Below are 27,147 nucleotides of genomic sequence, written 5' to 3'. Positions count from 1 at the left end.
ATTAAAACAAAACTATAGCCTCAGGTTTTCTTAACATTCTGTTTTTTTGATTCATTCGCTTATGTTGGATAATACAGAAGTTAGGTACTTTAACAACTAGCCATGTTCTTCATCAGTACAGGCTGTTTCTAAATAAGTGCGACAAACTTTAAGGGGTAATTCTGCATTAAAAAATAATGACAGTTTGCTTTATTATTCGCATGTCCGCAAGTGCTTCGTTTCTGAGATACGGGATGTTGAATTTTTTCTTACAAACTGACGATTTATTTATTACTTTAAAACCGGTTGAGATATGCAAATGAAATTTGGTGGTTCTTAAGACATAATTATTGCGCATTTTTTGACATACAATTAACAATTTTATATTCACCATTGGCGTGCATATGAGCAATATGATCGCTCATTTTACCCCTATGCGCGCCAATGATGAATATAAAATTCTTAATTACATGTCAAAAAATGCGCAATAATTATGTCTTAAAAACCACCAAATTTCATTTGCATATCTCAACCGGTTTTAAAGTAATAAATAAATCGTCAGTTTGTAAGAAAAAATTCAACATCCCGTATCTCAGAAACGAAGCATTTGCGGACATGCGAATAATAAAGCAAACTGTCCTTATTTTTTAATGCAGAATTACCCCTTAAAGTTTGTCGCACTATTTAGAAACACCCTGTACTGATGAAGAACATGGCTAGTTGTTAAAGTACCTAACTTCTGTATTATCCAACATAAGCGAATGAATCAAAAAACAGAATGTTAAGGAAACCTGAGGCTATAGTTGGGTTTTAATTTCTGTATTTTATAAATGCTAAAATATTCTACAGGGTGTTCCGAACTTTGAGAAAAAAACACAGTTTGATTCGTACACTCGGTATACAATGAAAATTTACCTGTTTAGCAACACTGTCATTACAGCGATATTGTTAAAGAATAAGGCTATAACATGTTAAAAAAATTACTTAAATCGTACGACATGTGAGAGACGAGACATCAAACATGACACATGACCCATTTTTTGGGGTGCCCGTTTTCTATGACGCGCAGTGTAGAAATACAATACGACCGCATTTTCGAGTTTGCAACGAAATTGAAAATGTTTATTCATTTTTAATTCATAAAATATACTTTAAATAATACTTTTAAACAATTTAATAAATTATTAATTTATCGACCACATTCGGATCGATTGTAATCCAGAACGGATAGAGTTTGGTCTTGAACGTATGCATATTTAACACGTTGCATGAGAATGTACATACCTGGTGGAACATTTGGGTTATGGTTGGTTACAGTGGGCTTGGTGAGCGGAGCGGAGGAGATGCGTGCAGAAGTGGCACGACGCCTGGCGGTACCACAACATCATTCATCCCAGGTGGCCCTAGGAGATGCCGAAGATAGCCCTTTGCAATCTTCAAAGAGATCTAGTACGTCTTTTCATACGGTATAGATATGGCATGGCTAAAATTAAAGGCTTGGAAATGTTTTTGAAACTAGTTCTTGAGTTTGTTAAATATAAAACAAGGTTTAGATGCAATAGACGTATAAATAATAGGAGCATTCATAGTTCATCGTTCTTATTCTTGTGCTGTCCCATTTAGTGGAGGTTAGCGACTACACTGGCAAATCTTATCATCATGTCAAGATGTTGAGTCAAAAGGTCGGTCCAGTCTCTGATATGTTTAAGCCGTGAAATCTGGCGCCTACTGGGATACCGTTTTCCTTCAATCGTACCTTAGATGATCAGTTGCTCGCGGCGGTACTTTCCGTTACTCATTATGTGTCCTAGGTAGCTAACTTTTATTATCTTTAGTAGCTCTCTCTATTCTCATCAAAACATCTTCGTTGGTGGTGTGGGTTGTCCAAGGTATTTTCAAGATCCTTCTATAAAGCCAGGGTTCAATAACCTATTGTAGCGTGCTTACGGTTTAAATTATACTCTCGTTTAATACGAATTTATTTATACACGTTTAGACAAGGGCACATCTGTAAAAATATTAGTACATTTGGACGTTGAGAGGTGACTCAAATTTTTTGCAGAAATTGCTTGAAAATAACTCAAATAATAATATTTGAGTTATCCGTCCTCTCAAAAAGGTCCGGAACATTGTTTAAATAATCAAAATGTCAAAAAATGAAGGAAAAATTCGATTTTTTTCTTCTTTTTTTTTATTATAACTTTAAAAGTATTCATTTTCGAAGTTGAACTAACATAAAAGTTGCGTAAATAAATTTCCTACAATATAGAATTGGTTAAAAATTTAAAAAATAGTCACCCTTGTTGCAAAATAGCAATAATTGCGAAAAAACCATACAAAAACAAGTATTCGCATTTTACGTTTTTCAACCATTTATGCTACACTTAGGACCTTCATATTTCACCCAGAAAAACTTTATGATACAGTAAAACAATACTGTAAATTTCATTAAGATCGCTCCAATAGATTTTACAAAATAAATTTTGCAATCCAGCTGTCGCAAAAAAATTTATTTTTTCAAAATGTTGCAGGACTGAAAATAAAGCAGATAGCAAGTTGATTTTTTTTGCTTATAGAAGTGTACTGTACCTTTCTTTTGCAATTTGTAAAACTAAAATCGATTAACTACCACGACGTCAGGAATTTTTTTAAATAAACATTAATTATTGGTGCTACGCGCAGGACAGCGGATAGTTTGCTCTGATTGGGCATTCCAATGACCTTTGATAATGATTGATAATGACCATACATTTTAATTTTTTTACATTTCGATATAAATAAATAAATTTGTTTATTGCAAAATAAAAACACATACTCTATCCTTTGAAATAACACTTTTTTTTAGCAAAAACTTTCTTTGTTCATATATAAGAATAGAGAATAAAAGTTTATTATTTTTAAACATATGCAATTGTTTAAACAATATTTTACAAACAGTAATAAAATTAGTTTGATTTTTGTGGAATTAAAATATTAAAATACAACAAAATATAGAGTAAGAAAATAATATATAAGATACAGATTGGAAGAAATTTTGGTGGAAATCAACTTGTGTGTATCGAACACCGCTGTCCTGCGCGTAGCACCAAAAATTAATGTTTATTTAAAAAAATTTCTGACGCCGTGGTAATTAATCGATTTAAATTTTTAAAATTGCAAATGAAAGGTACAGTACACTTATATAAGCAAAAAAAGTCAACTTGATATCTGCTTTATTTTCAGTCCTGCAACATTTTAAAAAAATATTTTTTTTTCCGAAAGCTGGATTGCAAAATTTATTTTGCAAAATCTATTAAACCGATCTTAATGAAATTTACAGTGTTGTTTTACTATATTATAAAGTTTTTCTGGGTAAAATATGAAGGTCCTAAGTGTAGCATAAATGGTTGAAAAACGTAAAATGCGAATAGTTACCTCTCAACGTTCACTCAAAACAGATGCGCCCTGGACTAGTTACATACGAATCTATTTTACAGACTAACTACTCCTAAAAATTCCATCCTTATTTATATTGAATACAAAAATACAAGCCATGTTCTTGAACGTTCCAGAAAAACGGAACCCCCCAACTTTAGTAATGCGTAAGCGATCTTTCTCGAGAAATCTTTTCCTCGCTCGTCTGATGAGTCATCCTTCCAGATGCCTCCATACGTAACAAGCTGTCGAGACGAAACCTGTTATTTGCTGTCGGTAATTCGTCACACTATTTATTATTATCCCGGCTTTTTATAGCGTTCTCCGCCTTCCGGTTTATAGTTTCCAGCTTCGTCGGTCGTTCCATTCACCAGAATAAAGGTTCCTCTCCGATGTTGCCTTCTAAATGCCGTCTATCCAGGATTGTTTCGGCCTTCCTCTCTTCCTTTTTTCCCTTGGCATCCATTTTAAAACTTGTTTTGGCAGCCTGGCGTCGTCCATTCTTTCTACGTTCGATAACCTAACCATACAAATTTGACAGCTGTCACTTCGTAACATCGTTTGACTGCGTTTAGTTGTACAATTTTACTACATTTTTTAAGTACGATTTGAGATTATGAGATGAAGAGACAAAGTATCGATGAAAGAAAAAAATCATTAGGTAATCTCTAAAATTAATATTTCTTCATAGGAGATTACATTGTACTTTTTATTTAGAGCGTCTTTGAACTTACTTTACGACATTTTTATGCCTTTATTTTTGGTTGTGTGTCCCATTGGGATAATTTTAACATTTTTTCAATTGGAAATTGTACAAAAGATTTTATAAAAATTACTAATTTATCTCTAGAATATGATTATAGGGGTATCGTATTTATAGCATATAGTAGCTAATATTAATTGTGAGTCCAAAACTGCTTTACAAGTTAAATAGTGGATAAAAAATAAGTGTTTTGGGGTGGATTTAACATATGGTTTATCATTTTTTAATACTTACAATATTTTTATATATAACTTGGTTTAGTTTTAAGTAAAAGTAGTGTTTGCTTTTTTGATCTTGGAATGGCTTAGGTTGGATTTGGTAAGGCATGCTAAGTTGGTAAATTTGCAAAATAAATAAATGAATATCATTAAAATGAATACTGCCTCTGCAGTATTACAAACATTTAATCTTCATACACGATTTTATCACCCATAAATAAATATAGTGTAGGCAGTTCAGCCACAAATATGGCATTCGGACACCTGCATACATATTTCATACATATTCCAATCGTCAGAGACGAAAATGACACAGAACCCCAAAAAGTCAGACGAACACGCTGAACTTTGCTGAGAATGTCAATTGTTGGACCCCAAAAAAGATGCCAAAAAAGGTTTGCCACTCTTACCACCCGGGCTTCCCGGACCACATGTGCTGGCTTTCGCACACTTCAAATGAAGATGTTCTCTCCAAATGATGAATTCAGAACGTCTGCTCATAAACATCATAAAGAGGAGAAAAACAGAATACTTCGGCCGTATAATTAAAGAACCCAAATACCATCTACTTCGCGCCTTATAATACAAGGAAAGGTGGAAGAAAAGAGGTGGATTGGTCGAAAGATGCTTTCATGGTTGCGTATTATTAAATAATGGTGTGGTTCCACAGTCGAGGAATGATTTCGCGCAGCAGCCGATAGAGAATCGTTTCAGGAACTGGTAAACGATGGCCAACTTCTGAATAAGGACACGGCACCTAAAGAAGAACATGTTTTTTGTGGTCCCAAAATTAACAGATTCAGTGGCATTTTTGTCTCTGACAACTGGATTACTATGAATCACTTATAGAGTCACTAATCACTCTGAAGTTCTCCATAAAATGATTATTAATTTGAATTGGTACCATTTCCAATTGACGTAGAGGAAATCATCAGAAATGATATACATATTCATATTTTCATGTGAATCATTACATATTTTCATTAACCAAATGATCAAAACGCTATGAAATATTTTAAAGAATATTTTTGTTTCCAGACAACTCAACAAATCTCTAAGCTTTTGTGATTAATCACGAAGAAAACTTTTCTGTACATAAAACTATCTAAATTTTTGTTTTCTTTCTAATACAGAACAATGACTTTTTATTGCATCGTTACATTTAATTTTATAGGCATGACGTCAGAACAAGCCCACGAATTGGAAACCCATTCCATAAGCAAACATCCCGACGACTACGAGCACGTTTCGTCGTTCATCGAAAAGTTGGGCGCCAACACGGACACTCTACTGCAGAATTTCTTCGAAAAATGGGGCACCTTCTGTGCCGAACGTCCTTGGTTGATCCTCTTTTTGGGGGCTTGTTTAGTCATGGGACTCGGTCACGGGATCAAATATCTCAGGGTGAGTTAACAATATGTTGTATAGAGAGGGTATAGGGCAGTCAATGAGGGTATTTGGCTCCGAATTCGATTCTACTACATCGATGTACTTGATATTCTCACAGTAAGTAGGGTATAGCTCAAGAAATAAAGTCTACCCTATGCCGATGTGCGCTTTTATCTTGGAGGTGGTTCTCACCCCTTCTCGGGGGTGAAAAATGTTTTGGTTAAAATAGCCACGGAAGAGGCTAGAGAACTTAATTTTAAGAAAAAACAGTTTTGTAATTATTTTTTGAAAACTCAATACTTTTTGAGTTATTCGTGGTTTAAAATTGGCCATTTTCATTGAAAAATCGGACGGATTTTTGCGAATAGCTTAAAAACTATGCATCTAACAAAAAAACTATATAATATATTTCTGTAGGTTATAAAAAAAAAACAAAAAGATTCGTTCCTTCATAAATCTTCTAGTTAAAATACAAAAAGGAATATGGTAGGTAAGAAAAGTTTGTTTTTGAAGTTATACTTCTTTACCGGCGATAGAGGGTAAATTTTTATATGGGAAAACCTAGCGACCGGGCGCATGCGCATTAAACCTTTGTTCTGATTGGATGTTCAAATGACATCAAAAATTATTCAATATGGCGGCTGTGGCACAGCTGTAGTTAGATTATTTATGGTTGTTGCGTTTTAAAATTTGTGTGAAAAGAAATAACAAACAAAAGTTAGTTAATAGTTATACTGCCTTTTTAAATAGTTTTCATATACCTATATTTTTGGACTTTTGGACTATTTTGGACAAGGAAAACTCATTCTAATTTGGTAAGTAGTTTTTATTATAATCATATTGTAATTATACATTTGGATTAGGTTGAAATACATACATTTATTTTCTCAAGAATGCGGATTTTAGAGAGAAATCCCAAATTAGGTTCGATTTTTATTTTTAAATTATGATTTTTTGGCGTAGATTTATTTATCTAGTAGGTATGTAATGCTTTGATTTACATACTTAATTTGATTACCAACAAAAGTTCTACCAATCTTCATCTAATATATTGTTTTCTTACTGTTTTGTTATATTTTTATATTTTCTTCCACAAAATTTAACCTACATAATTTAATTTTCAAAACAACTGTCAAACAGTAAAACGTTCAGTTACCGTATTTTTCCACATGATAAATAATGTGGGATTGGACGAGTGAGTCTACGCTTCGATTACGAGTCAAAGCGGCACGAAATTCAAAGGTTCAATTCCCGATGCAAGTTTTACTTTTTTATTTTTTTATGCATGTTATGATTGTAAGTATATTTGTTATATATTTTTTTTTCAGAAAATGCGTATTTAAAATTTTTGCCAACAATTATTATCGTTCAGAAATCATTTTTTCTTTGTGGCATTTTTCAATGTGTTTGTGTGCGTTTTATTCTTTTATTTTTTTAAATTTTTGGTATTGTCTTAAAAATCACATAATATGTAGTAGAAGTATAACTTCTTACGTGCGTACAAAGTACACACACATTCTTGTTTTGCTACATGCTCAAATCAGTGTATTCAACTTGAAATAATAGAGAAACTGTCGATTTTAGGTGTATAATGATACTAATAACTTTTGTAGTGCTTGAAAAGACCTTTAAAATGAGCAATACTAAATGTCAATTACATTCAAACTAAGCGAGATATTCCGCAAAAAAATTGATGACTAATGTATTTTAATAAGAAATGAGAAGTATATTTAACCCCTCATCCATCAGAATTTAAATACATCGTTTTCCTTCTACAATACTTGTTATTATAGTGTTACTTCTATGTTCAAAAAGTTGGGCTGGATTAAAATTAATGGTTTTTGAAAAAAATAAGATCAAATTATATAGCGCATTTTTTAATTTTCTTAAAAATCTTCCTTTTTTTCCATGAAACTCGAAAAAGATAAGAGATACGAAAAAAGATCCGACACAGAAATGTAGGACTTTTTTTGATAAAAATTTCCTTTTTGTTTTTCATTACTGTATCTCTTATCATTTTCAAGTTACACGGAGAAAAAGGAAGAGTTTTAAGACAATTTAAAAATGCGCTCTATAGTTTGATCTCTTTGTTTTCAAAAACCATTCATTTTAAACCCGTCCAACTTTTTGAACATAGAAATAACACTATAATAAAAGGTATTGTAAAAGGAAAACGATGCATTTACATTTTGGTGGGTGGAGGTTAAAATTACTTCTCATTTTTTCTTAAAATACATTAATTATCAATTTTGTTTGCAGCATGTTTTGCCTAATTTTGATTGAATTAACCTTTAGTATAGCTCATTTTAAAGGTATTTTCAAGCATTACAAAAGGTATTGGTAGCATTATACACTTAAAATCGACCGTTTCTCTGTTATTTCAAGTTGAATACACCAATTTGAGAATGTACCAAAAAACAAACTATTTTCACCTACCATATCTCTTTTTGTGTTATAACTAGAAGATTTGTGAGGGCAAGTGTCTCTTCGTTTTTTATAACCTACAACAATTTTTAATATAGTTTTTTTAGTTAGATGCATAGTTTTTAAGGTATTCGAAAAAAACCGTTCGAAAAGGTATTATGTTTCAATAAAAATGACCAATTTTCAGCCACGAATATTGAGTTTTCAAAAAAAAATTATAGAACAGTTTTTGCTTAGAATTAGGTTCTCTAGTGAATTCCGTGGTAATTTTAACCAAAAAATTTTCCACCCCTAAGAAGCGGTCGGAACCACCCCCAAGATAAAAGCACACATCGGCATAGGGTAGACTTTGAATTAGAAGATAAGTAGAGGCTAGGCCCAAAATTTCATTAAAATCCATGCAGTAGGATAGAATTCGGAGGTAATATCCTATTCTTGCTCCCATTGACTGGCGTAGTAGTAGAATTTGAAACTTTTGAAGTTGTTGATTTATTTTTATTATTTTAAATGAAAGTTCATAAGTTCAAGAATACTTTAACATTTAACAGCTGTTCCCCTCCTCTTTTGTAAATTACTCTACGATTCAAAAACATATTCCGGTGCTCATCACTTTACGATTTGGCAGACAAAAAAGAAATTGAAAATAGAATTTGTCAAAGCGTTTTTCTCAAAAGTGCTTCTTTCAAAGGCGGTGTTCATTGTAACTCAAAAACTACTTGGCCGATTCACCTGAATTTTTTTCATATACATACATATTTTCTTTAGACATTTAGTGAGGTAACGCTGTCGAGATATTTTTTGTTTTATGCTTATTTTTTGTTTAACAGTAATAAATGTGTTGATTTTCACCCTTTTTTAACAAAAAATTTTGATATTTTGACTTCTGAGTGGTACCAAAAACTCAAAAACCATTAAAACTAAGAAAACTCGACAGCGTTACCTCGAAAAACTCATAAGCTAAAAAAATCTTTTTGAATCTTTTGTTTCACATGGTCAAATGACGAGTTCTGATAGACCAGTAAGGATCTGATTTTAGGTGGATGTGAGAAGTGGCATTCAGATTTTTGCGGATAAAGTTAGGTGATAACTTCGTTAATAATAATTGATTTATGCTCCTTCTCAAATATGCCCGGAACATTAATAAAAAAAATAAAATATTTAAAAATTTCGTTTTTTTTTTCTACTTTTTTTGCTTATAACTTTAAAACGATTCATTTTGGAACAAAGTCGTATAGGCATAAAACAAAGATAATTAAATTTTCTATCAGATGCGATTAGTTAAAAATGTCTTAATTTATCACCCTTGCTGCAAAATAGCAATAAATATAAAATAAGGGGGCAAAACAAGCTTGTCCTTAATCAATGATTTTCCATCACTTAGGTTACATTGGAACCTTCCTAATTCGCTTAGAAAATTTTTGTAATGTGCTAAAACCGTACACCAAATTTCATTAAAATTGACTTACTAGATTTTGAATAATAATTTTGCAATCTAAACTATTTTTTTAAAAAATTAAATTTTTTTAAAATCTTGCACAACAAAAACTAGAACATACAAAGATTTGTCAATTTTTTTACATATAAAGAAGCACTCCACCTATCTAATGCACTTGACAGAATTGAAATCGGATTGTTTAAGCAGCCTCAGCAATATTTTAAAGTTATAAACAATTTTTTGGCTTATAAACAAATTAGTCCTGTGGCCAGGAGAGGGTGCTACGGGCTCCTTTATTTAGATGGACTTACCCAAGATTTTTATGTATTTTTTGACCCGTAGAACACGATTTTTTTGGGTAACAGTTGATCAGGATGTCGATAAGGTTGTTATAAACAAAGAACTTGAGGAATTACATAACATCGATTTTTCGCAAAATAAAACATTTTTTTGTATTTCTTGGGTAATTCTAAGCAAAAAATGTTCTTACAAGTTTTTTCGTAGGATGCATAGTTTTCGAGATGAACGCAGTGGAACTTTCAAAAATTCGAAAAATTGCAATTTTTGAACGCGAATAATTTTGATTAAAAAATAAAATAGCAATTCTGCTGAAAGTTTAAGTCAAATTATACCGGTTTTAATTATTTGCTAAAAATTAATTTTTTTATTATTAAACAAAGCTATTTGTTTATAAGCCAAAAAATTGTTTATAAGTTTAAAACATTGCTGAAGCCCCTTAAATAATCCGATTTTAATTCTGTAAAGTGTATTAGATAGGTAGAGCACCTCTTTATATGTAAAAAAATTAGACAACTTCTAAATGGTCTACTTTTTGTTCAGAAAGATTTTAAAAAAATTGAACTTTTTTAAAAACATTTAGATTGCAAATTTATTATGCAAAATCTATTAGGTCGATTTTAATGAAATTTAGTACACGGTTTAAGTATGTTACAAAGAATTTCCTAAGCGAATTAATAAGGTTCTAAGTGCCACCAAATTGGTTAAAAACATTGAATAACAACAGGCGTATTTTGCCCCCTTATTTTGTATTTATTGCTATATTGCAGAAAAGGTAATACGTTAAGACATTTTTGACCAGTCGTATATCATACAAAATTCAATTATCTTTATTTTATTTCTCTACGACTTTGTTCCAAAACGAATCGTTTTAAAGTTATAAGCAAAGAAAGCAGAAAAAAAATCGACGTTTTTCGAAATTTTTAAATATTTTAATTTTTTTATTAATGTTCCGGGCATATTTGAGAAGGAGCGTAAGTCAATTATTATTACTATTACTGAAGGTGTCACCTAACTTTATCTGCAAAAAACCGAATGCCACCTCTCACATCCAAAAATAGACGTTTTTTCACAGATCCTTACTGGTCTGTGATGTCCACCGAAAAATCCATTTTTTTTTTAGATATCAACTTTTAGTAAAAAGTTGCCGCCGCTTGGCTTATTTTTCAATATTTTGCCTTGAATTTTTTTAGTGTTCTTTGAATTGTACTGAATATGTTTATTTAATTTAAAAATAAAATATTTCTGCCATAGTTAAAAAAAATCACAAAAATGTGCCTTGAAATGTTGATGTCAAACCATACCCCCCTTAAGGTACTAATAGTACAGATTAGAAAAAAAAATAAAAACAATCCAATTTGAAAGAGATTAAGTTTACACAAAATATTATTTATTTTACTTAGATAAGAGACACATTAGTAGTGATATAATGAAAATATGTAGGTATTTTAAAAGAAAAAATAGGTAATCAAAATTAAACTCATATTAAATTTCTTAGACACTTTAAAGTTTAGATAGTTTTTTCTTTGCACTTTTCTTTTTTATCAGTTTTGTCAGATTGTATTTTATTTTGAATTAATTGATAAAACTGGCATATCCAACTACATACTGTACTTCAGAAACAAAGAATTTCTTGAGGAATTTCTACCAAATTTTTATCTACAATTTTCATAAAAATGGTTCAATGTCTATTTCATTATTACTTTCTTTATACTATGCTGTAAATGAGCATAATCCATAATGAGATAAATGTTTAATATAGTTTTACGCTACTTGCAGAATGTAAACTGAAAATGTCCTTTACCCGAATTATTTTTTCTGGTTCATAAATTTGTTTTAAACTAACATACTAATTATTACCATTTAATAACTATCTATATTTACCAAACAGAGTTTATTAGTTTGAAATTTTCCTATAGATTAGTATTTGCGCGAATTTTTTGTTAAGCACTATTTAATGAACACTATTATTGGAGTGGAATGATGCAAAGCATTCTTATTAAGTATTATTATAATTACTGTAGTATAATGATGCAAAAGCTTTAAATATATTATACAAAAAAGAATTTTAATATCCAAAAAGTTCCATTTATCTAGCCAAATTAAACAGTTTTCTAAAAATTGAAAATTTAGAACGAAAATCCTTCAACGAACTTGTTTTTGATTTCAGATCATCACTGATCCAGTAGAACTCTGGGCTTCCCCTACATCTCGCAGCCGTATAGAAAGAGAATTCTTTGACAGTCACTTTGAGCCATTCTACCGTACAGAGCAAGTGATCATTCGGGCTGTCAACCTCTCCAACGTACACCATAATACCTCAGATGGCGTTCTAGTCTTCGGTCCGGCCTTCAACCCAAATTTCTTGAAGTCAGTGTTGGATCTACAGGAAAGAATACAGTCGATTGGCGAAGGAACATCGTATAGCTTTGACAAGATATGCTTCGCGCCTTTGAGGAAAGAAGGCCAGAAAAAAACAGAGGTTACTGAGTGTGTGGTCCAAAGTATTTGGGGTTATTATCAGAACGATATCGACACTTTTGAAGAAGATGGTACAGATCCTCTTGGATATCAAACCAACTATTTGGATAGATTCATCAAATGTGCTGGGTAAGAACATAGTCCATGAACCGAAGCTTTTCACCTCGAAATGTTTACAGAATGGATCGATTTGCTTGAAAATTTGAGAATAAGTAGTGGATAGTCCAAGGATCAAAATCTATATGATGCCGAAAGGCGCTTTTACCATGGGGGTGGTTGCCACCCCATCTCGGGGGTTTAAACTTTTTATTATATTTTGACCGCAAAAGTTGATAAAAATATTCATTCTAAGCAAAAAATGTTCTATGCATTTTTTTGATAAAATTAATAGTTTTCGATTTATTTGCTATCGAAAGTGTTAGTTTTATATAGAAAAATCAATGTTTTTCGATATACTCATTTATGATTCACTCAAGTTTTGCCGTAGAAAAAATTTTTTCAAACCAAGTTCTTGGGAATTAAATAACCTACAAATTCATATTTAAACATTTTTTCGTATCTCTGATGCTATTCTTTCATGTTCTGAAGAAAATGGCAATTTTTACCAAACTACAAAAATTCGTTATTTGCTTTTAACTCCAATTTTTTAAAAACTATTCATTCTAAGCCAGTCAAACTTCTAGAATCTATTAACAATTCATAAATAAAGAAGAATGAATAAGGCTAATGACTAAAAACACCGCTAACTAACATTATTATGCTTCCAATTGGATTTCTCCTTTTTTTTTTCAAAAAAATATATTGATTTTTTAACCGTAACTTTTTTATTTTTTATATTAGAAAGTTTGGTAAAAAGGAATTTTGTAGGTTTTTACAAGATATATAAGCCTATTAATATTAAATCTCTTTAAAATCCTCAGTCGCAAAAAGAGGTGACTTTGAAAGGGTTGGTAAAGGTGATTTTTGCATGTTATTACAAGTTTTAATTGTCAATAGCTCACTCAAGTTTTGCCGTAGAAAAAAATTTTTGCAAACCATATTCTTGAGATTTAAATAAGCTACAATTTCACATTTAAGCATTTTTTCATATCTCTGATACTAATCTTTCTATTCTGAAGAAAGGGCCATTTTTTTCCAAACTACAAAAATTCGTTATTCGCTTTTAACTCCATTTTTTTTAAAACTAATCATTTTAAGCCGGTCAAACTTCTAGAACCTACTAATAATACATAAATAAAGAAGACCAAATAAGGTCAATGACTAATTTTAATTAGGGTGGTGATTAGGGGGTTGCCTCCGATCACTTTTTCGCTGAAAAAATAGGGATTGACATTCTTTTCATTATCACTTAACTTTTGAGCTAGATACTTTTTTTGTATTTCTGGAGATAGATATTTTTAAATACTTTAAATTAATTTGAACAAGTTATCTACGAAAAATGCATAGTTTTCCTGTCTTTTGACTTTGAAAGTACAATATTTAGCATTTGAGGAAGAAGAGCTAACATATAATAAAGTATAGCTCGATTACTGTTGGTTTATTAAAAAAACAGTTTGGTTTATTTTTTCAAAAGGTACATTTTTGTTAAGTAAAGTTGTTTTGATAAAACGAAAACTTTTCGAGTTATTAACAGAAAACTTGTTAAAAACATTGATTTTTTCGATATAAAACTAAGACTTTCGATAGCAAATAAATGGAAAACTGTTAATTTTATCAAAAAATGTATAGAACGTTTTTTGCTTAGAATGAATGTTTTTACCAACTTTTGCAGTCAAAATATAATAAAAAATTTCCACCCCCGAGACGGGGTGGCAACCACCCCCATGGTAAAAGCGCCTTTCGGTATCATATAGATTTTGATCCTTGGAGTATCCACTACTTATTCTCAAATTTTCAAGCAAATCGATTCATTGTGTAAAAATTGCAAGGTTTTGTCCAATTTTAAGCTTCATTCCTTGGACCAACAATCTTTTTTTATTTATGTTTTTAATGTTTTAATGGTGGCTCCTTTATTGTTTAGAAATCCATACGACCCCGTCGATTGTCTTGCTCCATATGGAGGCCCCGTCGATCCAGCGATTGCAATGGGAGGTTTCCTAAGACCTGGCGAAAATCTAGCCAGACATACAGACTATAAGAACGCTACCACAGTCATCCTAACATTTGTCGTCAACAACTACCATAACAAGAGTTTATTGGCTCCAGCGATGAGCTGGGAACAAGAATTCGTTGCCTTTATGAAGAACTGGACTGCTACTCAGAAACCCTATTACATGGATATCGCCTTTACCTCGGAGCGTTCGATTGAAGATGAACTTGATAGAGAGAGTCAAGGAGATGTTGTAACTATTCTTATATCTTACATGATTATGTTTGCATACATCGCTATATCTCTTGGACAAGTTAATACTTGCTCTAGACTTCTCATCGACAGCAAAGTTACTTTAGGTAAGAAGTTGGATCATTTTAAACCACTATATGTACTAGGTTGTTCAATAAGTTTTGCGGTTTTATAAGAGAGGGCGTTGCTAGTAGCCTAATTTTTTTTATGTTGGTAAACTCTTCATATTATGAACGTATGTGAAGTTTTAATTCAAACTGTCAATTCATTATTTTTTTGGAAGCCATTCAGTACCGTAGGTTCACAGTATTTTTTACAATGGAAATAATCAAGTATCATGCAGTGATTAAATTTTTATTTTTGGAAGGTTTAAAGGCAAAGGAAATTTATGAACGAATAATTTTTCTTTTTTTAGTGAAAGATTAAGTTGATTTGAGCAGTTAATTGTGTGAGGTAGGAATTATTGTGCTGTATGTTTCCTATTCCGAATGTGTCAAAATAAATCTCGACAAAGCGAATTCAGTATATCTTGCAGTGCTTGAATTTTTATTTTTGAAAGGTTTAAAAGCAAAGGAAATTCATGAACGAATGTTGAAAGTGTATAAGGACTATTCGCCTTCAATTATTACAGTAGAAAGCGAGTTGCTCAATTTAAACGTGGTCGTTCAAGCCTCGGAGACGATCTACGTCAAGAACGCCCAAAAATATCAACAACGCCAGAAATCGTAGAAAAAACACTGGATATGGTATTGGAAACTCGTCTAGTAACTGAAAGTGATTTAGTAGAATCCCTAGGCATTACATTGGGCAGTGTAAGCAATATTTTGGCCGAAGTATTGGGTTTCAAAAGGCTGTGCATGTTCAAATGCAACTTTTTCAGTAATATTTAGGGCACTTTCGAAAGTATAAAGTAGATTTTGTTTGTCGATTCGTCACAGTGGATGAAACTTGGTCTATCACTATGATCCTCAAAAATAAGAGGTAAAAGAGTGGTAGAATCTGATTTTTCGGCTTAAAAACGAGTTTGTGTCCAGAAATCGGCCAAGCAGATTTTAGCATCAGTTTTTGGGATGTTAGAGGAATTTTTTTTGTGGATTACTAACTAACAAAACAATAAATTCTGGATAATATTGTAACCTTTTAGACGAGCTGAAGGAAAAAAATCGTGAAAAATGACCCGGTTTGCAAAAGAAAAAAAATCTTTATTCATCAGAACAATGCACCGTGTCATATGAGCATTTTATCAATGGCTAAAATCCATGAAGTAAAGTTCGAATTATTGAAGCATCCACAGTATTAATCAGATTTGGTTCCTAGCGACTTCCATTTGTTTCAATATCTAAAAAAATGTATGCGTGGAAAGCGTTTTTCATCAAATGATGAGTATATAACAGCTGTGGAAGCGTATTTTTCAGCCCTCCCTGACTCTCACTGAGGGATGGAATTTATACTTATATTGAAATCTTATTGAAACAAGTGTATTGATGTTCAGGAAGACTATACTGAATAATAAAGTGTATTTCAAGTCATAAAATTGTGTTTTTCTTAACGAACCGCAAAACTTGAACAACTAGCAACTTGAACAAGCATTGAACAACCTAGAATAAGTGACAGAATAGTTAATGCAATAAGCCAATTACAGTTTACCAAATTGAACAGTGATCATATTTTTCAGGTCTTGGTGGAGTATTGATTGTACTAGCCTCAGTTATCTCATCTGTTGGTTTGTTTGCCTTCATTGGTACTCCAGCTACTCTAATTATTATAGAAGTAATCCCATTCTTAGTCCTAGCTGTAGGGGTCGACAATATCTTCATTCTAGTACAAACTCATCAACGAGATGTCAAGAAACCTAATGAAACACACGCTCAACATATCGGCAGAACTTTAGGACACGTTGGTCCATCTATGCTGTTGACCAGCGTCTCGGAGAGTTGTTGCTTCTTCTTGGGAAGTTTGTCTGATATGCCAGCTGTCAAAGCTTTTGCATTATACGCCGGTATGGCTTTGCTGTTCGATTTTTTGCTTCAGATCACTTGTTTCGTCAGTTTGATGGCGTTGGACATTGCTAGACAGTCTGCAAACAGGTAATTTGAGAATATTTGATAATATTGTTAATAATCGTCATAAAAATTATCCCTGTGGAAACTTTTATGAGTATCATTTTGTTTTTGTAGATTTGATATATTCTGCTTCATAAGAGGCTCGAAGAAAAACGAACCAACCGGCTCTATCGGCCAAGAAGGTCTTCTGTATTCCTTCTTCAAATATATTTACGTGCCGAGCTTAATGAACAAGCCGGTCAGATGTGCTGTGATGGTTATATTCTTCGGATGGTTATGTTCCTCGATAGCTGTAGCTCCACATATAGAAATAGGTTTGGATCAAGAGTTGTCCATGCCTGAAGACAGCTTCGTGTTGAAATATTTCAGGGCGTTAAAGGATTATTTGAGTATAGGTATGTATTTTGTGTATAGGGATCGGCAAAGTCAGGTAACAAATTTGCATAAAGAGAAAAAAATGAATGTGTGTACTCTGTACGCACGTCAGAAGTTATACTTCTATTAGAGGATTTCAACGAAATCAATATACTTGTAAACAGTTTATTTATATTTTATCAAAAAAATTAAATAACACACACAAACACATTGAAAAATGCCACAAAGAAATGTAGATTTCTTGATCGTTATTTGTTGCAGCAGCTGGTATAGGTTTGAAAACTTCGTCTAGGTATTCGCCGAACGTTTCTGCCTTTTCATTGTTTGTTCTGGCCCATGTTCCGTTGGATTTTCTAATTGGTGGGATATGACGATGTTGCTGTTTTAATTTTTTTGTAGCCTTCCATAGCGCATAATCGCTGGCATCTGATGGGCGTTAAATTTTCTAGGTATTCTTGAACGCTGTTATTTTTTAGTTGTTTTAGTAGTTCCTTCAATTGTCGTGCTGCTCTATTGAGCCTTAACTTGTCATCTGGATGTCTAGTTTGCTTCCAAGTTCTACTCAGATACCTTTTTTCAATTATTTTTTCTCTGACATTTATTGAACAATTAATTTTTTGTTTTGCCTTTGTTGGTGGAGGTGTTGATTTCCATGCAGCTTCCTGAATCGTTGTTGTGTAATTTTGGATTTCTTTTTCTAGTTCTTCTGGTGACTTTAGTGATACGTTTAGTTCAATATTTGCTTCAACCCTTTCTCTGAAAGCTTGCCAGTTGGTTTTGTAATTGTGCAACTTGGGCAGAGGCTCTTTTTCTTTAATTCCTGAATTTAGAGTTGCTACTACAGGAGTATGATCAGACTCTATATCAAAATTTGATTCGATACTTAGATATCCCCTTGATAACCCTTTTGTAACAAAGAAATCTAAACAGTCGGGAACTTTCTGCGAGTCGGATGGCCAGTATGTAGGCTGATACGTAGACAAATGGTCTAAGTGTTGTTCTGATATGATTTGATGTAGTACCCTGCCTCTTCCAGGAGCGCACAGTCTTGAACCCCAATTAGTATGTTTGGCGTTATAGTCTCCACCTGCCAGGAAACGGTTACCAAGTTACTTAAACAGATTACTTAAAGAATTTTTGTTAGCTCTATAATTTGGTGGGTAGTATATAGCAGCTATCGATATTGGTCCGATCCAATCTTCTATTTCAATGGAGACTGCTTGTAGATCTGGTTGTTCAATCTTTTGTAAAATATGGTGTTTTATACCCTTTCTAATGATTATAGCTGCTCAAGCACTGGCTCTTCTTGCTGCGTCTGGATGGGCAGCATTGTACATTAAATAGTTGGATATTCTAAAACTATTTTCTGATGTTAAGTGAGATTCAGATATTAGAATTATATCTAGGTTGTGAAATTTTTAAAATTGCCTCAATTTCATTCTTCCGATTTATGACCCCATTGGCGTTCCATAAAGCTAATTGGAAAGTAGTAAGTATTAAAATTAGTTTAATAGTTAAATTAAATATAAATAAACTGTTTAAAGTATATTGATTTCGTTGAAATCATACAATAGAAGTATAACTTCTTACGTGCGTACAAAGTACACACATTCTTTTTTTTTTTCTTTGAACACTCTTTTCTTTTCGCACTCTATATAGGAAATAATTTCATGTTAGTGGTATGATAAAACATGGCCTTCTCACGTATCGCAGTCGTCAGTTAAAACACACATTAAAAACACATGTTAAACTACAAAACCGTCTATTTTCTTTGTTTCTAAAGATATCAGGCACATTCAAAAAACAAAATGTTCACAACACATAAGACTACAACATGATTTCGATATATTTATACTCAGATTTGTACCTCGTCCTCCCTAGAGGGTGTTTGAAACTTAACATAAAAAAACATTTCTTTTCTTCCACCTGGTATAAGTACAAAAAAGAAGTTTTAGTAAATTTTTGCATAACTGTGTAAATACTAAAGAAAATGTAAACTCTAAATCTAAAATAATAAAAAAAATAGCGGAATCCGTTAATCCGTTCAGGAAAAAATCAACTATGAAAATGAGCATACATTTTCTATATCCCTAACTTATGCCCCGCAGTATACTCTTTTAGCACGTAACACGACAATATCATTTTCATTACTAACAATGGAGAACATGGAAAAATTTGAGCAAATAATAAATGTATTGAAAATTTCTATGTAACATTAGCTACAGTTATAACAATAATTGAATTATAGAGTCAAGAAATGGGTACAGTCCGTCTAATTTACTTACCGTTGCACGTCATGATCTACGCCAGAGATCTAAGTTGACATAGTTGCCAAAGTATAAAAAAATCCTGAATCCATTTTAAATCAAATAGATCACATAATTATCGTAAACGTGGATTATACACCAAAACAAATTAATATTCAATGTAAATAAATAAAAACTTTAGAAATAGAGAACAAGAATTAAGTTATAATTTTATGTTAAGGTAAATAATAGAAACGGTAAATATAATAAAACAAATACTGATAGTAAAGAATATAAACAAATATGAAGTGTCATCACCGCAACTGTCAAATAAATGTTACCAATTTATTCTAAAATGTCACCTTCGTTCGATTACTGTTACAGTGTGATCCGAGCAAATGTGCTTTATAAAATCTCTTTATAATCCATTTATACAAATTAAATGAAACATATTATTGTGTACTTATTTAGGTTAACATTAATAGAAATCTTCAAATATTATTTCTACGCGTATATAATAAAATATGTCTAGTGGCTGTAATTCCAGTGTACTAGGCAAAATGATTCTAAAAAAGAACACACCTACCCCGCCTAAATATTTCGCGTGGGTATCATGTGACGCCACAGGCTATGACGCGGATGACGTGCAACGGTAAGTAAATTAGACGAAGTATTGTATTCTTTTTCTCATAGGTATCTTTCAGTGCGTGACAGTTTTTCGATTTCTTTCTAACGCATTAAATTGTATGTGACAGAAAAAAGGCACGTCCGTGATTAAAGACATTTATAACATTTATTCTAGTTGTCGATATATGGCGCTATAATCGAAAAAAAATTATTTACGGATTATATAATATATCTACAATTTATAAGACTATACAAATCAAAGAAAATACCATTTTATAAATGCAATAAACACAATTGATTTGTTTTTATGCCAAATTGCAAATAAAATGTGACAATTGTCAGATTTAACTTAAATGTCATGTTAGAATAAATTTTATAAATGTGTATTATCACGGACTTACCTTTTTTTTCTATCATTTGTGACGCACTGAAAAATGCCTATGAAAAGGACCATACCACTCGTGTCAATAATGTAATTGCTAATGAAATTTACTAATTTCTTGAATTTGCTAGGTTGAAAAGTATATATCAAAATTGTGTTTCATTAAGTATGATGTTCCTAATTATTTCTTCTTTCGTTCAGGAGCCCCAGTGTACTTTGTTGTAAAAAGCGGACTCAACTATAGTGACGTTGATGCTCAGAATCTGGTGTGTGCTGGAAGGTACTGCAAAAGTGATTCCTTGGTCACCCAGCTATACAGTGCTAGCAAAGTTCCAGAAACCAGTTACATAGCGAGACCCTCTTCAAGTTGGGTTGATGACTATTTTGATTGGGCTGATTCCAAGCCATGTTGTAAGTTCAACAAGACTGATCATAGTTTCTGTTCGCACACTGAATATGGTAAGTACTACATCAAGGTATTCATAGTAAAGCAATAGAAAGGGGTAATAGTCCAGGCGAGATATGTTTTAGATTGGACAATTTTCATGGGATTCTCTTTCCAGGAATCACTTCAAATTGTACATCACGATATGCGTCAGTCGCAAATATTGTGCTTATGAGGAGCAATACCAGGTGGGATGAAAAGTTCGTACGCTGACACATAGATGGCACTACTGGTACTAATCCATATGATTTTTAGTCAGCCCTAACTTTTAAAAGATGCGTATATAAATTTGACAGCTGTCGAAATATTAGTTTTTGAAATATAGCATTTTGAGTGAAGCAACTTCTGTTAATTTAACAAAAATGGATAAAAAGGAATTTTGTGTCGTAATCAAATATTGCTTTTTGGCGGAAAAAATACTGTTTTTTACTTGTGGACGTGTTTAAAACCTTTTTATTTTATTTTTCAATACGCACGAAATTTTTGACGAGCAATTTGACATTTTAATTTTGAAAAAAATCAAAATTTTTATATTTTGAATTTTACATTTGAATAAAAAAACAATAAGGCACCTGGACCAGATGAAATCCGTTCAGAAATACTCAAACTACTAGATGAAAAGGGAATTTCAGCACTACATAAAATATTTAATTTTATTTATGATACTGGTTGCTATCCTCAACAGTTCAACCAAGAAAGCAAATGCAAAAAGATGTGAGTGTCACAGACTCATTAGCCTGATGAGTCACACTTTTAAAGATCTTCTTTAAATATACTAAAGATTATACAAAAAATGTGAATGGGACATCAGTGATTGTCAGTTCGAGTTTAGGCAAGGTTTAGCAACAAGAGAAACAATAGTAGCAACACAGGTGTTGGTCCAAAATGAGGAAGACGTGTTCCTATGATGTGGAAATGTCCTTCGACAAATCCCGCCTGGACTACAAAGGCATTCTATTCGATAACATGGTTTTGTGTTTGTAGGTTGTCAATCGTGTAACATAAAATTCGGCGGTAAAGAGCACCGCCCCCTTCCCGAAGAATTCAGTCGCCACGTCTCGTTCTTCCTGCGCGACAATCCCACCATTTCTTGTCCAAAAGGAGGTCACGCAGCATACGGCCAAGGAGTGAACTACAACACCAACACCACGACCAAATTGTCCACAGTGGGAGCCTCCTATTTCATGACTTACCACACGATTTTGAAGACCTCCGAAGATTATTACGAGAGCATGAGAGCGGCGAGGAAATTAGCAGATAACTTGACGCAAACTGTTGGTGTGGAGGTTTTCCCTTATTCGGTGTTCTATGTGTTCTATGAGCAATATTTGACGATGTGGCCGGATACGTTGTTTAGTTTAGGTAAGTACTTGATGGAAGTACAACAATAAAACACTGAAAACTTTTGTTTTCAATACTTCCTTAAAATGTATTACAAATTCATGTTACTACAGCTATTTCAGCAGAATGCCTTTTTCAAGTGATATGTTTTGTACTATGTGTCTATTTTTTTATAGTCTTTAACTTTATAGGTTGAGGACGGGCAGCTGTTTTCCTCAAATTGGTCATTCAAATTTCCATAGATTCTAATAAAAGTAGCTTAAGGTCTTCATTTTGATTATGGAGAATTTGTAATTGGTCATTAAAAGAATGATTATGATCTGAAAGGCGAAATTTTTACGTAAAATCTGTTGCTCTATTACTGAAAACCCTTTTGTGTTTTGCTATGCGTTTTTTAAAGGTTCTACCAGTTTGGCCGATGTAAGTTTTTGGACAGTCACCACATTTAAGTTTGTATACCTACACAAAATTCTTAAAAAATATTCTTAATATATTTGCTTAAGTTGTTGTTAGTTCTGAAAACTGGTATTATTCCTTTCCTTTTTATGTGTGTGGCTATTTTAGTTGATATTTTTTATATATAATCTAGCAGAAGGTACTGGGTTTATTCTTTGGTGGTGGAAAGACTTATTTCTGAACTTTCTTACGCAGTTTTTGGTGTAAAATTTTGTTTATTAATTCTTCGTTGTATCCATTATTTACTGTCCATTACTAACAAATTTTAAACTAAAAACTGCTTAAGAAAGCCCTGAAATTAGTCTTTTCACCACCGGAGAAAAGACTCGGTACCTTCTGCTTGATTACATATAAAGGTAAAATATCAAATAAAATAGCCAAACACAAAAAAAGTGATAACACCAGCTTTCAGGAATTCAGGACAAACAACAACTTAGTAAATATATTAAGAACAACAAGAGTCAAAAGAAAAAACAGTTACATAGTGGTGTATACAAACTTACATCGCTGACTGTCCAAATACTTACATCGGCCAAACTGGTAGAACCTTTAATAAACGTATAGCAGTACACAAAAAAGCTTTCAATAATAGAAAAACAGATTGTATGTACTCACTTCGCCTTCTAGATCATAATCATTCTTTGAATGATTAATGTCAAATTGTCTATATTGAAAATAAAGGCCTAAGGGCCGGTTGTTCGAACGCTTATCAAAACTGATCATTATCAAATATTTAATTACAATTATATTTGATTAAGCGTACTTCTGACAGATGTCGCATTTTGAGGTTATGTTGACTGATTTATTTTATTATTTTGGTTTTAATTTAAAATAAAACATAATTAAACTCTTTCTGATGTTAATTTCTTGTTTTTACTTACAAATCAATAATAATAATAAGCAATTTTTAAGAATTTAAGAGCTGCGGCTATATTTTAATTACTGTTTTACCTACAATCAATAACTGATTAGTGTTATACATATATTTTTCATGTCGCGATTTGATTCCCATCAAAAAAATTGATTACAATAAATGATTGATTATAATCAACTTCTTGATTAGCGTTCGAACAACCGGCCCTTAGTCTATCCTTATTAGAACCTATGGAAATGAATAAATTAAAAAATAGAGATATAATTCTGAATGACCAACTTGGAACAAACAGATCTCCCATCTTCAACTTATTCGGTTAAATACTACATAGTATAGACTATACAGTAAGCGCTACCCTACTAGATACATGGGTAGGTACCTAATTGCTATGCTTATGGGCTAATCCGGTCCGTTCTCAGATGTGACTTTCATCCCTGTCATGTTACTGTCAAGAAACTGTTCAAAATAATTGTTTTTCCATACAAAAAAAGAATGTGTGTGTACTTTGTACGCACGTAAGAAGTTATACTTCTATTATAATATAATTTCAACGAAATAAATATACCTACTTAACAGTTACAATACAAAAAATTAACAATAATTACCAAAAATGAACCAAAACTTAACAATGCCAAATATTAAAAAAAAAAAAGAAAAAAATATGAATCGTCCGGGATTTGAACCCGCAATCTCGCGATTTTTTTATCTCTGGTCCAATGCTCTACCAACAAGGCCATCAAGCCGCATGCTAGTTACCTTTCAGATATACATAATTATATCACGGTGACAAGTGAAATATAAAAATAGATGTTTTATTATTTTACGCCCAACGAAGACAAATCCAAAGACACAAAATTATAATAAAAAACCTTTTAAACCACCTTTTTCAAATTGCGCAAGTTGTATTATTAATATTAATGTTAATAAATGAAATATAAATATTTTGACGTTTCACAATTTACTTTTAACTGCAGTGGCTTAAAAATTTTAAAGCACTAGTGCCTTAAAGTAGCATTTTTAACGCTCCTATGGAGTCCTAAAAATTGCATTTTTAACACGTTTGTAGAAAAATATATTTAAAAACACTAATATATTCTTTCCACACCTTTTCTGGACTGATACATACATAAATTAAAACATTTTGAAGTATAACTTCAAAAATATAATATAAAAACTATTTGAAAAGGCAGTATAACTATTAACTAACCTTTGTTGTTTCTCTTCCCACAAATTTTAAAACGCAACAACCATGCATAACCAAACCGTCAACCGTCCAAACCACAGCTGCGCTACAGCTGCCATATTGGATAATTTTTGACATGTCATTTGAACATCCAATCAGAACAAAGTTATAATACGCATGCGCCGGGATCGTAGGTTTTAACATATAAAAATTCACCCTCATATCGCGCGTAAAGAAGTATAACTTCAAAAATACATTAATTATTAGTATTATTACTCCGCTGCTTTAAAATAACCTTATTCAAACACCAACAATATTACAATCCTTTAAATCTTTTACAACTTAAGCAAAATGACAACTATGAACGTCAAAATTAGATCAGCTGTATTTAATACAGCTGATCTATTATTTGTCAACTTTCTGTTAATATTCAGTTTCTATACGTTTTCTGACGTTCTAAACGTCACTAGACATAAAAATAAACATTGCAACAAGTGAAGGGTCCAGGACTGTAATAGCTCAATGTTCCTATGCATCTAGGACATCATTTTAAAAAGGCACTCTGCCGAAACTGCAAGCTGCAGTGACATTAATTTGTAATGAATTTTGTGGAAGTATTGAGAACAAAATTTAAAGAAAGTCTCGAAAATACGTGTAATAAACTAACCAAAAACTAATCTTATATTTGTTATTTTTTTAGGTGTCAGTGTTGCAGCAATAATGGTAGTGACCTTCCTCTTGATGGGTCTAGATATATTCTCCAGTATTGTAGTAATAATTACGATATCCATGATCATCGTGAACTTAGGAGGGCTCATGTACTGGTGGCATATCACCCTCAACGCTGTATCTCTAGTCAATTTAGTAATGGCAGTAGGAATCTCAGTAGAGTTCTGCTCTCATTTGGTGCACAGCTTTTCGATGTCGTTGAAACCTACCAGAGTCGAAAGAGCTGCAGAAGCTTTGGCAACGATGGGCAGTTCGATCTTTTCGGGGATCACCCTGACGAAGTTCGGTGGCATCATCGTGCTCTACTTCGCCAAATCGCAGATCTTCCAAGTCTTCTACTTCAGGATGTACTTGGGAATCGTCTTATTTGGAGCTGCTCACGGGCTCATCTTCTTACCAGTTTTACTTAGTTTTATAGGTATGTATACCCTTTATGTCGTTGTTTTGAAGGTAGTTACTTGTGGCATCTTAATGCAGTTTATTATTTTTGGTTAGAATAAGCCAAAATTTTACTGTAAAATTAAGTTTATTTTTAGGTTTCGATTTCCACTTCGGAAATCGTTATCAAAATACAAAGCATTAATGAATTAACAAATGATAACGTTCTATCAATAATTATGTCACTTACTTCTGCCTGGCAAGAGATACCTTCAGTAAAGATACACAATGATAATTTGTTCTGTATGTAATTTATTTCTTTTAACTATTTTAACTATTACATTTTATGTGTTATATATTGATGTGATCTTGATTATTGATATGAGATAATATTTTTATATGTCATTTAATTTAATCAATGCATTAATAATAATCTAATTAATTTACCAGATCACATATCAATATGTTTTCAATCTCAGGGCTTTTTATAAAATTAATTACTTACATACGTGGCTTCTAAGTATTTCTCAATGGTTCCTAATCGGGATAGGAAAGAAAAGAGTAAAATAATAACACATATGGGTTACAATTGTAATCAAAATATTGTTTATTTTATTTAAATGGCAATCACTGCTTAATATTTGCTATATCTTATTATTCTTAAACATAACATTTACACATGGGAATCTTATTTCCTTTTGGTTTCCAATTGAAAGTTTTTATTAACATTTAACTATTATGATTTATTAGCAACAATTCTATTTAAGTTTGATGAAGCTTTTTTGATATTATTGATTATGTTTCTTCAATTTTAAATGTGGTATTTAATACGAAAAACCCATACATTCATGTCCAAACAAATGAGACTGACCTTTTTCTGGTGAACTGAGAATGTCTTCACACAAGACCCGTTTCCTGCTATCCTTGGCTGCAATCAAAACCTCGTCCTGGCTTCCAGTAATGTTCTCCTCTGAAACTAGCTCGTATAGCTCTCGTTTCCTGCTTCTGTCGTGATGCTGTGTTCTACCTTTTTCGAAACTGCAATCAGCTACCGGGAACTCTTGGCTCAAGGAGGTTCTTTTACTCTCAACCTGGCCTATCTCTCGTTCCACGATAGATACTCCACACTCACGGAACTACACCGGCTTTCTCACTCTCCGTACACTACTGTCTACTACTGGACTTCACTTCTCGACAGCTCAAAACATTCTGATCTCTATTTGTCATTCATTCCCCTACTTTCTAAATATCCCTTCCAGATTCACAAATCAAACTTCCACCACCAACTCTCATTCGCAGTATTCCTC

General features: G+C 32.3%; 1 protein-coding gene across 4 annotated transcripts in view; it reads left to right on the top strand.

Annotated features, from left to right (window-relative positions):
- The window catches only part of LOC126886752 (NPC intracellular cholesterol transporter 1-like), a 209,648-nt gene that overhangs the window by 156,347 nt on the left and 26,154 nt on the right, over positions 1-27,147 (top strand). For 2 of the 4 annotated variants that reach the window (XM_050653781.1, XM_050653771.1), the window contains 9 exons: positions 1,297-1,428; positions 5,549-5,778; positions 12,090-12,529; positions 14,421-14,848; positions 16,417-16,828; positions 16,919-17,199; positions 20,636-20,893; positions 21,864-22,241; positions 25,434-25,880. In XM_050653781.1, the coding sequence (XP_050509738.1) occupies positions 1,297-1,428; positions 5,549-5,778; positions 12,090-12,529; positions 14,421-14,848; positions 16,417-16,828; positions 16,919-17,199; positions 20,636-20,893; positions 21,864-22,241; positions 25,434-25,880 (3,006 nt within the window). The remainder of the gene's footprint in view (positions 1-1,296; positions 1,429-5,548; positions 5,779-12,089; positions 12,530-14,420; positions 14,849-16,416; positions 16,829-16,918; positions 17,200-20,635; positions 20,894-21,863; positions 22,242-25,433; positions 25,881-27,147) is intronic. The other 2 variants (XM_050653792.1, XM_050653787.1) reach the window with 1 other exon arrangement.

The sequence above is a fragment of the Diabrotica virgifera genome, chromosome 1 (genome assembly GCF_917563875.1).
Source record: "Diabrotica virgifera virgifera chromosome 1, PGI_DIABVI_V3a".
Taxonomy (NCBI): Eukaryota; Metazoa; Arthropoda; class Insecta; order Coleoptera; family Chrysomelidae; genus Diabrotica; species Diabrotica virgifera.
Note: the sequence above shows the minus strand (reverse complement) of the source record. Positions and strands in the feature narration are given on the sequence as shown.